This window comes from Ovis aries, chromosome 3 (assembly GCF_016772045.2).
Source record: "Ovis aries strain OAR_USU_Benz2616 breed Rambouillet chromosome 3, ARS-UI_Ramb_v3.0, whole genome shotgun sequence".
NCBI lineage: Eukaryota > Metazoa > Chordata > Mammalia > Artiodactyla > Bovidae > Ovis > Ovis aries.
Genome location: NC_056056.1, coordinates 133,840,204 through 133,851,337, shown reverse-complemented (window position 1 = coordinate 133,851,337; position 11,134 = coordinate 133,840,204). Strand labels below are relative to the sequence as shown.

The 11,134-nt window shown below is 46.3% G+C and overlaps 1 protein-coding gene across 1 annotated transcript; it reads right to left on the bottom strand.

The window, feature by feature from the left end:
- Window positions 1-4,780: 4,780 nt before the first annotated feature.
- On the bottom strand, window positions 4,781-10,877 carry KRT5 (keratin 5). The gene is made up of 9 exons (XM_027967278.2): window positions 10,219-10,877; window positions 9,440-9,654; window positions 8,626-8,686; window positions 8,420-8,515; window positions 7,646-7,810; window positions 7,173-7,298; window positions 6,724-6,944; window positions 5,919-5,953; window positions 4,781-5,450 (listed from the first exon to the last, which is right to left on the bottom strand). The coding sequence occupies exons 1-9, from the start codon at window positions 10,774-10,776 to the stop codon at window positions 5,146-5,148; spliced, it is 1,782 nt and encodes a 593-aa protein (XP_027823079.1). The 5' UTR covers window positions 10,777-10,877; the 3' UTR covers window positions 4,781-5,145.
- Window positions 10,878-11,134: the final 257 nt, after the last annotated feature.

The following is an 11,134-nucleotide window of genomic DNA, read 5'->3' as shown; positions in this document are numbered from 1 at the left end:
AGACGCTTACTCCTTGGAAGAAAAGTTATGACCAGCCTAGACAGTATATTCAAAAGCAGAGACATTACTTTGCCGACTAAGGTCTGTCTAGTCAAGGCTATGGTTTTTCCTGTGGTCATGTATGGGTGTGAGAGTTGGACTGTGAAGAAAGCTGAGCCCCGAAGAATTGATGCCTTTGAACTGTGGTGTTGGAGAAGACTCTTGAGAGTCCCTTGGACTGCAAGGATATCCAACCAGTCCATTCTGAAGGAGATCAGCCCTGAGTGTTCTTTGGAAGGAATGATGCTGAAGCTGAAGCTCCTGTACTTCGGCCACCTCATGCAGAATTGACTCATTGGAAAAGACTCTGATGCTGGGAGGGATTGGGGGCAGGAGGAGAAGGGGACAACCGAGGATGAGATGGCTGGATGGCATCACTGACTCGATGGACGTGAATCTGAGTGAATTCCGGGAGTTGGTTGATGGACAGGGAGGCCTGGCGTGCTGTGATTCATGGGGTCGCAAAGAGTCGGACACGACTGAGCGACTGAACTGAACTGAACTGAACTTCCCCTAAACAATCATTGTGTTGATGTTTACACCTTGAATCAATTTATTTTAGAATTTTATATAAATGGAATCATACAGCCTATACGTACATATTTATAAATATATATATGTATATATTTGTGTGTCTAGATTTTTTTCAGTTGGCAAAATGTTTTTGAGATTCATCCAGATGGCAGTGAATATTGGTAGTTCATCCTTTTTTATTACTGAGTGAAGTACCATTGTATGAACAAACCACAGTTTCTTTACCCATTTTGACTGATGGCTTCCTAAAATATTTCCAGTTTGAAGTTACCTTCCATAAAACAGTTGTAAGCATACTTGTGAGTCTTTGTGTTGACATACATTTTCATTTTGCTTAAATAAATACCTAGGAATGTAGTTGCATCAACAGTAAATGTACAACCAGTCCAGCCAGCCACATGGTGTGTGTACATAACCAGAACCATAGTAAATTCCATTCCCCCCCCCCTCTCTCTCTCTCACACACACACACACACTTACACACAAGTAAATGTCTATGTTTTCAAAAATGATTGAATCATTTTTTAAATACACTGCAATTTTTAGAGCTATTTTAGGTTCACAGCAAAATTGAACTTGAAGTACAGAGTTCCCATATAGTCCCTGACCCTTCACAAGCATAGCCTTCCCCACCATCAACATCCCACATCAGAGTGGTACATTTTTTTACAGATGATGAATCTATACTGCTGTAAACATCACATAACTGGTTTTCGTGTGAACGAAATTTCAGCTCACTTGGATAAATACTAATTTGTGCAATTGCTGGGGTGCTCGGTAAGACTATGTTTTTTAAGAAATGCCCAAATTGACTCCAGTGTGGCTGTATCATTTTGCATTCTGGCCAACAGTGAATGAGAGTTCTTGTTCTACATTCTGGACAGCATTTGGTATTCTTGGGGTTTTGAATTTTTACCATTCTAGTGGTGTGAAGTAGTGTCTCATTACTTTAACTTGAATTTACCTAATGAAATATGATGTGAGCATTTTTTTCATATGTTTACTTGCCATCTGTATATTTTCTTTGGTAAAATATCTGCTAAGATCTTTAGCCTATTTTCTATTTGGGTTATTAGTTTTCTTATTGTTGAGTTTCAAGAGCTCTATATATTTCAGATAACAGTCTTTTAAAAGGATATGTATTTTGCAGATATTTTCTCCTAGTTTGTGGCTTGATTTCTCATTCTCTTGACAATAGCTTTTGCAGAGCAGAAGGTTTTAATTTTTTTTCACCCTTTAAATTTTTTATTTTGTACTGGGGGTATAGCCAGTTATCTGCTATTCATTTCTGATTTATTTATATTTTTGATATGAACATAGATCGTACACTTTCATTTTTTCTACTCTGATGAATGTTGACAGCTTCTAAGCCCCACCCATCCCCTTTCCCCTTCTACCTACAGCTGAGAAAACTGGTAAGCAAGCCCGGGTGACCCCTCCTTTATAACTAGTGGAAATTTCGAAGTATGTGCGGGGTTCCTTGGCCTGGCCCCATCCCTAATCACCGTAAAAAACCCACTCTGGTCTCTTTTAAACAATAGTGAACCCGCTTGGGAGGCCTGCCCTGCTCTTTCCAGGATGCCCTGTTATGTGAGTAATGTCATTTTCATATCATCTGTGTGTGTGTGTGTGTGAAGTCATCAGGCTCAACGGTGGAACTACATTTTGAGTGAGGGTGTTCACAATAATTGGTGTTGTGAGCCAGATGTCTAGATGATGACTGCTATCACTGGGATCTTTCTTTTCTTGTTCTGGCTTGCAGTATGGCAATATGCACTTTGAGCTGCTGCATTATGGCTGGTGGGCTCTTTGAGCTGTGTTGCCACCTTCTGTCAAGCTTGCACTTGAGCTGTACTGCTTTGTGCTATGTTTACTGAATTCTATCACAGCCTCTGTTATAGACTTAGCTGACCTATATCAGAAGCTTCAGCCGTTGTCATCTGGAGACAATGATGGGACAATTAGGAGCCCTCCTTAAAGTGTCATGTGTCTCAGTCCAGACCTATCTGTATGTCTCATATTGAGTTGTGTTTCTCGATTCCTTTATAAACAATGACTGACGCCAAGCTCAAGGAAATGACTCTTGTTCTGTGAAGACTTTTGAGTATCTTAAGCAGGCGTTGGCCCGCATTCTATGAAGTACTCAGGGGAAAGACTGTGCAATATATGATCCTATCAGGTGATCATTCATTGGGTGGAAGGGCAATTACACCGTAGCATACTGAGACCACACTCTTAAAGGCAAATAGTGTATGAGAACCCGACAAAATGCTTTGCTGCTGCTGCTGCTGCCTATGCCTCTGTTGCCAAGAAAATTCTCTTCTTGTATTTGTATTTCCCCATATACAAAATTGTATTTTCCCAAGGAAAATACATTGGGCACCCTGGTGGCACAAGTAAGGGGTTAAACCAAATGTGGGAAAAGTCTCAAACCCTGATGATACTGATTTGAGGCCTTCTGAAGGAAGAAATGTATAGATATGAGCAGGGTAGCAAGAATTCCTCTCATAAGTAAATCTAGTAACCCTAGAAAAGAGAGGGGGCACGGCAAGGGAGGGAAGAGGGAAGTGGGAGGAGAGAGGGAGGAAGAAAAGAAGGAAGGAAGAGAATCAGAGTGAGGAAGCAAAGAAAGAAAGAAACCTGAAAACAGGGGGAGGAAACAAAGAGACAAATACACACACACACAATTTGATCCAATTGGAAATCCGAAATTTACAAAAAATTTATACATTAAAAAGATCAAAAGGGATGTGTACTGGCTCTGCACGTCTACCACACAGGTTCTAAATTGACTTTAATGTCTGCGGAAATACACCAGTTGGCCAATCTTCATGGCCTTAATCCATACTGGAGCTCAAATTACACTGGTAATCTCACTAAATTTGAACAAGGTTCCCCTGTAATCTTGAAGAAGTCATTGAACACCAAAGAGAGAGCAAACAAGTACACCTCACCTTAATTATCAGAACTACTGACTTGCCTCAATTTCACATGATCTTACCACTCATTGCTCCCCGCCCCCAATATATCTCACAGTAGTCATGGACACTCTGATCCAATGAGCAACACACTAAAATTAAATTAAGTCCTCCACACTTGAAAACTGGCTTGTAACAATAGGACTTCATGGACTTTTGGGTATAGTTAATATGCTCCAGTGTAAATGAAAACAGAGCCTTCAAAATTGAAACCCATTATAGGGAACATATTTAGAGAAGGGGTGATTATGCCCACTGTTTCTCCATTCAACAACTAAGTCTGGCCTATTTTTAAACTTGGAAAGAATAAAGATGCCTCACAGTGGGTTACCAAAATCCTAATGCCATTGTCATACCTGTTAAGGTCCCTACCCAATATTTCTGAAATGGTTGGCTCTGTTCAAACAGCAAGTGGTAAATATTTCACTCTTGAGGATTTGGTTGATAAATGTTCTGTTCAGTGCCCATTGCAACAGCCTCTTTGTCACAGTGCTTTCATCTCTGAAGGGACACAATCCATCTCCCCCCACATGCTGATGGGGTACCTCAGCAACCCTGCCATCACACAGTCTTTGCAGGCAAGATCTTAAATGCATACCAGGAGTGCAGGCATGACATTGCACTGATGAATTCCTGTTCAAAGAGATTCATTAAACACCGTCATTCAGGATCAGCAAAGACAAGCTCATGAAAAGAGGATGGGCCGTGATCCCACACATAGTGCAAATTCTGGCCATCTCCATTAAATTCCTGAAATATTTGCTCATTTGAAGGCCCCTGCATCCCTGACACTATTGAGGAACTATAAGCTACTGACCCTGTAAGCACCCACATTATTAGAATAGGACCAACATCTATAAAAGGTATCTATATGCCTTTTGGAGGCTTCAAGACAATAAATTCCTTATTTACAAATTTGGCTTAAGCCAACTTGCAAAATCAGCCCAACTTGAATGGGCCCCCCTCCAACAAGCAGCTCTACTATCTATATAAGCTACAAGTCAAGGAAGCTTCCCCTTCATGCCCTCCAGAGACTCCTTCATCCTAGAGGCTTTAGCATCCACCTCTCATGCCTCCTGGAGTCTCTGGACCACCCACAATGGCACTTTCCTTTCAAGGCCATTCTGTCCCCCTGTGAATCAGAGGAACCAATCGCATCTAGACAGATGGACCCTCAGTGAATCTCTAGGTTGGGTGTAGATCTTGAAAAAACAATTCTTCCCAACAGCTTATATTATGAAAGCGTTTTATTGAACACATTCTGGAGATAGTCAGACCAGATGGGATTGGGGTGAGGACTCCGTTTTGATGGTTTAGATACTGGAAAACATTGGAATCTTCTGTCACCGAGGACCAGGCTATAGAGACTCAAAGGCTGCTTGGGAGCAGAGCATAGAATCAGGACACACCAGGCTAGAGACTGGGGGTTGGGCCTTCCAGGAACCAAAGAATGTGGGTCTGCGATAGGCTTCATTGACTAGACTCCAGAAGAGGAGGAAACGTGGCTTGAGACACCACCTAGAAGAGGTGGATGCCACAGGTGGATGCCACGGCCGGCTGCTGGGCTTGGGAGGCAGTGACTTGCTGCAGGCTCTTAGCTCTTGAAGCTCTTCCGAGAGGAGGAAGTGGTGGAGACAAATTTGACGCTGGAGCTGCTGCCCCCACCACTGCCAAAGCCCAAGCTTCGGCCACTGCTTGCACTGAAGCCAGAGCCCCCGACACCGAGCCCACCGCCTAGGCCAACACCCCCGCTGCTGCTGGAGTAGAAGCTGCTGCTGCCGCCTCCGCCAAGACCTCCGCCCAGACCTCCGCCCAGGCCACCGCCCAGGCCACCGCCCAGGCCACCTCCAAAGCCACTGCCACCACCGTAGCCTGAGGAAACGGTGTTTGTGACGACAGCTGCAGAGAAAGGAGGGAAAAACTTGGTGAGACCAGCCTGGCAGATTGTTCCTATGCATCTAATTTATTTGATCCTGCTGCTGTTAGCACTGTACGTGGCCCCTTTTAGACAGCTGCAGATGAAGCCCAGAAGAACTAAGTCATTTAGTGAAGCTCCCTAATAGGAAGCTGGTGAACACTGTAGGCAAGGGACGGTGCTAAGTCCCCCCAGGGAATGGGGGTCAGGGCAAGGCTGGGGGACACCGTCCAAGATGGGTAAGATACAGGGCCCACCCTTTAGGAGATAAGACACGAGCCCTGTTGCTTCCTGTCTCAACCTGTGTTTTTGTGCCTGTACCATCTGCTTCTCACGAAGTATATTAAACAACCATTGGGAGATGGGCATGTCTGGTAGCTAGAAACGGACTCTGAGTCACACCAAATACCCTGTATTGTCATCATTGTTAATGTCTGTTCAAAGTTACTTACAGATGTTGACAGGTCCAACTCCTTCTCCACTCAGTCTGAAAGGGAAAATTTGAAATGAGTTAAAATCCCACCCCAAAAGACAGCAGTAATCTCTGTGGATAACTCCAATAGTCATGTCTAGAGCTTGTTCTCTGAGCTAGGAGACTGCACGCCTGAAAACTGCTTGAATTAGAGAAAGAGATAGCTCTCTGGAGAGACTTGCTAAAAGAATAGGTCTCAACCTAGGAACAGGTTATCAAAGGAAGATTATAATTCACACTCTCCTCTACCCATTACTTGGAAAATGTGAGGGAGAGGCTGTGGGAACTATACATATGTATATTGTTGCCTTATAGGAGCCACATCTTGTGAGAAGACTTGGCTTGGACAGAAATACGTCAAGGAGGAAGTAGGCAATGGGCAGTCAGCTCAGTTAGAAGACTGAAGAAAATGCAGTAGTTTGAGAATCCAAAGGCAGATGAGTTTAACTCAACTGGAGTAATCATGAAAGGCTTCCTGGAGGAAGAAGCACTTGAAGAATGAGAAAGACGTGTGTGAGGTTGCTAAGTTGTTTGAAGGAGAGGCAGCATCGAAGAATACTGGTGGTGGGTCAGAAAAGTGAGTTGAGGTCACATTGTGTAGGTCAGCTGTATGTCCGTGTGTCAGATTGGGCTGGATCGGATCATTGGTTCATGATGGATAATCACCAGGTACAAGGTAGTGGCCACTTGTGTGTGTGTGTTTTGACAGCCGGTAGTGGAGCAGAGGCTCTACTTTATCAAACGTGAGGCCACTGTGGATTCGTGACGTCAGCCGTGTCACCCACCTGCACTCCTCGCCCTCCAGCAGCTTCCTGTAGGTGGCAATCTCCACGTCCAAGGCCAGCTTGGTGTTCATCAGCTCCTGGTACTCCCTCAGCAGACGTGCCATGTCCTGCTTGGCCTTCTGCAGGGCGTCCTCCAGCTCCGCCAGCTTGTTCCTGGCATCCTTGAGGGCCAGCTCCCCACGCTGCTCAGCGTCAGCGATGGCATTCTGCAGGTTGGCACACTAGAGGGGAAGGAAGGAAGGGTGGGACACTTTAGAGGATCACCTGGGCCTGAGGTGTCTCTTTCTGAGATTGCAGAGAGAAGCCAGCACATTTGCCCTGGTCATTGTGGATGGTGGAATACTGAAGTGCTGGTACCTGCTCCAGCTCTGTGTGTATATGTTTGGAAAGCAAAACAAAGTCGGTTCCCCTTTAAGAACTCAAGCTCCTTCCCTGCCTTCTTTCCCTACCTGTTTTTTAACGTTGTCGATCTCGGATCTCAGCCTCTGGATCATCCTGTTCATCTCAGAGATCTCATGCTTGGTGTTACGGAGATCATCGCCATGGCGACCTGCAGTCTGCTGCAGCTCCTCATACTGATGCCAACGGAAAAGAAGAAAGAGTCCATTACACGAAGGTGGAAACGCTTTCCCAAGTTCACAGGTAGGAGCTACCACAAGGTGGTAAGTGGCATAGTTTTTGGGAGCCTGGAGCTGGTCTTAATTTCCTCTTTAGCCCCTTTGCTTTTCTGTAGACACTGGTGTGAAACAGTGAGATTCTCTTTAAGATTCTTGAATTTATGTGGCAGATGTATGCATGTCTCATAACTCCTCCCAATAGGCCTCAGCAGGTCTCAGGAGCCCCATCCTTAGCCTTTGGTCAAGGCCTGGAATACTTGACATGTGTCCTTCTCTCATTCAGGACACTTCGCCACAGCACCCACCTTGGTCTGGTACCAGGACTCAGCTTCTGTGCGGCTGCGGTTGGCAATGTCTTCATACTGGGCCTTGACCTCAGCAATGATGCTGTCCAAGTCCAGGCTGCGGTTGTTGTCCATGGACAGGACCACGGATGTGTCTGAGACATGTGTCTGCATCTGGGACAGCTCCTGCAGGGAGATTTGAAGTCAATCATATGAGTCCATTTTATTTAATATCAATCCATTCAAATCTTCTATTCATTGTTCTATGTCAACCTGAGGAAAAAAATAATAACCTCCTACCTATTAATGAAAAACTTAGGTCAGTTAATAAATAATACAAATCACTACTAAATTTATATTTTAAATTTAGTAACTCTGAACATCAAGAAACCCCTACCATGTAACCTCTCAGACTTGACTCTTCTTAGGTCAAAATTGGTCTGGAAAGAACTTGATGGTGTGGTTTGCCATGCTGGGAGTTAGCAGAGACAGGATAGTATTCCAGAAAAGGGAGATGGCTAGGAAAAGTATACCTGGGCTTCTAATACCTCACTCTAAATCTCACTCTGCAGACTGATTATTGTAGAGGTCTTTTGCTTTAAGTTTAATTTTAAAAAGAGAGAGAGAATTAGCTTTATTAAGTAATAAAGTGTGAATAGCACTGAAAGAGTAGAAAAGACAAATATGTGCCCATGCCACAGGAACCACTGAAAGTCACTTAATCCTAGAGACCCTAATCCCTGGTGATGTCCCAGTGACCATCTCTCTGGCTCCTGAACAAGGGACATTTCTTACCGCATCGAAGAACATCTTCATGAAGTTGATCTCGTCCATCAGTGCATCGACCTTGGCCTCTAGTTCCACTTTGTTCATGTAGGCAGCGTCCACATCCTAGAGAAACATGGGTGGTTGGCACTGCACCCCATTTCCACTCTGACTTAAATGAACAATACCTTAAATGAGCATGAACACAGGCAACAGTTTCTCTGCTACCCACATACCTTCTTCAGCATCACAAACTCATTCTCGGCAGTGGTACGCTTGTTGATTTCATCTTCATACCTGGTAGTAAAAAGGAATGGGAAGTGCTTATCAGAGGATGAGGCCTGTGCTGCACATAGTCAACTGTGAGCCTACCTTCCCCCTGGAAGAGGCCTCTCACATTATATGGACAGAGAGGGAGGGACACCGGGAGCAAGAACCTTCAGGCAAGTTCCCTACCCATTAGGATACTGTTTTTTCTGTAATTGCCTAGCAGATAGCTATTCTATTAATGCTGTAATTCAGTCACTTCAGGAACATTCCTGTAGAAAAGCTATACAGCTTCATTCAAATTTCACATCTAGTCCATTTCTCTAGTGCTTAATTTTTCAGCTTTCATGGCCTTTGAAAAACAAAAAACTAGCAGCCCAGTTGCTGGTTCATAAGGACTAGAGAAATTGTTTAGTACTTAGACCAACCTAGGTTACATCATCAGTTCCTGCTTTGAGGGGAATCCATCAAAAAGTCCATGTTGTGTACTTTGAGTATATTGGGGAGGAAGGTCCCCCAAAGCAAGGATTACATGACTGCTTTTTTCACCAGGTCATGCCAAGGGCACTGAGCTTGTTACTCTGGCTGGAGGCTAAGTATCTTACAGAGGGACTGAGCTTGCAGCTAGAACTTTCTAACCATGGACCTAATTTTTTCCCCAGCACTTTAGATGTCCATGAAATGTATCTGTTTTCAGTCCTTGGGAAAGGCATAAGCAGTGGTCTGGTTATAAAGTATATTTGGTGCAAAGACTCGCCCTGTCTCCATTCTACCCCAGCTCACTTGTTCTTGAAGTCCTCCACCAAGTCCTGCATGTTCCTGAGCTCCGAGTCCAGGCGGCCTCTCTCCCCAAGGATACCATCCAGCTGTCTCCTGAGGTTGTTGATGTACTGCTCGAACAAAGGCTCCAGGTTCTGCCTCACGGTCTTGGTGCCCTGCTCCTGCAGCAGGGTCCACTTGGTGTCCAGGACCTTGTTCTGCTGCTCCAGGAACCGCACCTGGAGGGGGCAGAGTTTGAAGACAGAGACGTCTGAATTTCACATTTCAATGATCAGCTTTCCAGTTTTCCTCCCTTCTCATGCTGTCCCCCTAAATCTTCCCATGGGCAGTGCTTGGACCTGGGCTGAGGAGGACAGGTCCAGAGTGAAGCATCTAAACTCACTCTTCTAGGGGAGACAGGACACTTATGCAGGGCGCAAATAGCACTGGCTGTGGCTGGGCGGAGCATGGCCCAGGCAGGGGTGGCTGTAAAGGCGCTCAGGCTACTGTCCAGTGAACAGATCCACCTTTCCATGCAATCAGCCCCGTTACATGGAGCACAGAATGCATCTCTCTTCCCAACAGTCAGTAAAGAGCCTTCAGGGGGTCAACTATGAAGGGGATGAATTAAGACCCTCTCTTCCAAGCTGCCAGTCTAATTAAGAAAGTGGGCCACAAATCCAGGACACAAAGAGAAAAACATAGGAAGATATTTGTGCAAGGTCAGGAAATCTTCCCTCTTCCCACTTCTTGAGCACATACCCCACATTCATGGTGGTTTTCCACCAAGAATCAGTTCTCACCTTGTCGATGAAGGAGGCAAATTTGTTGTTGAGGGTCTTGATCTGCTCCCGCTCCTCAGTCCTCACCCGCTGGATGGTGGGGTCGATTTGCAGGTTGAGGGGAGTCAGGAGACTCTGGTTGACGGTGACCTCTTGGATGCCTCCAGGGGGGCACACAGGAAAGCCAGGACCACCGAAGCCACCTCCAAAGCCAGCTCCACCACCGAGCCCAAAGCCACCACCGCCAGCTCCACCGCCAAAACCAAATCCGCTCCCGGCTCCACCTCCAAAGCCATAGCCGCCTCCAGCACCAGCACCAAATCGGTTCCTGAAGCCGCCGCCGCTGGCGCTGATGGAAATCCTCTTGGAGCCCCCTAGGTTGTAGAGGCTTCGGCTGCCAAAGCCACCGGCACCGTAAGCACCCCCGAGGCTGACCCTGCCAAAGCCGCCACCGCCGCCACCCCCGGAGCGGGACACCGAGGTGAAACTGGTGCGGGAGACGGACGGGGTGATGGCAGAGGCAGTGCTGAAGCTGCGGCTGCCCCCGCTCCGGAAGGACACGGTTGACTGGCGAGACATGATGGCTGGTTCCTGGTGGAGTAAGAGTAGCGGGAACTAGCGGTCGCGAGGTGCTGGAGAGAAAGAGCAGCGCGGGACAGGACGCGGAAGGCGGCTCTGTTACCTGGGAGCCGCAAGCCCCGCTTTTATCCTCTAGACCTGGTTTGGGCGGGAGAGCTGTTGAGCTGTGAATGATTAAGTGGGCTGGGCATGCCTGGGGGGCAGCTGTGAGCTCACCGACACACCTGCGCAGCGGTGTGGGGTGCAAACGCTGTCTTCCTGGCAGGCTCTGCTCAGCTAGGGATAAACTTGCCTCGCAGCCCTCATATCTTGGCAGCGAATAGGCCATGCTGCCAGCAAATCTTTCGACCGGGGCCTA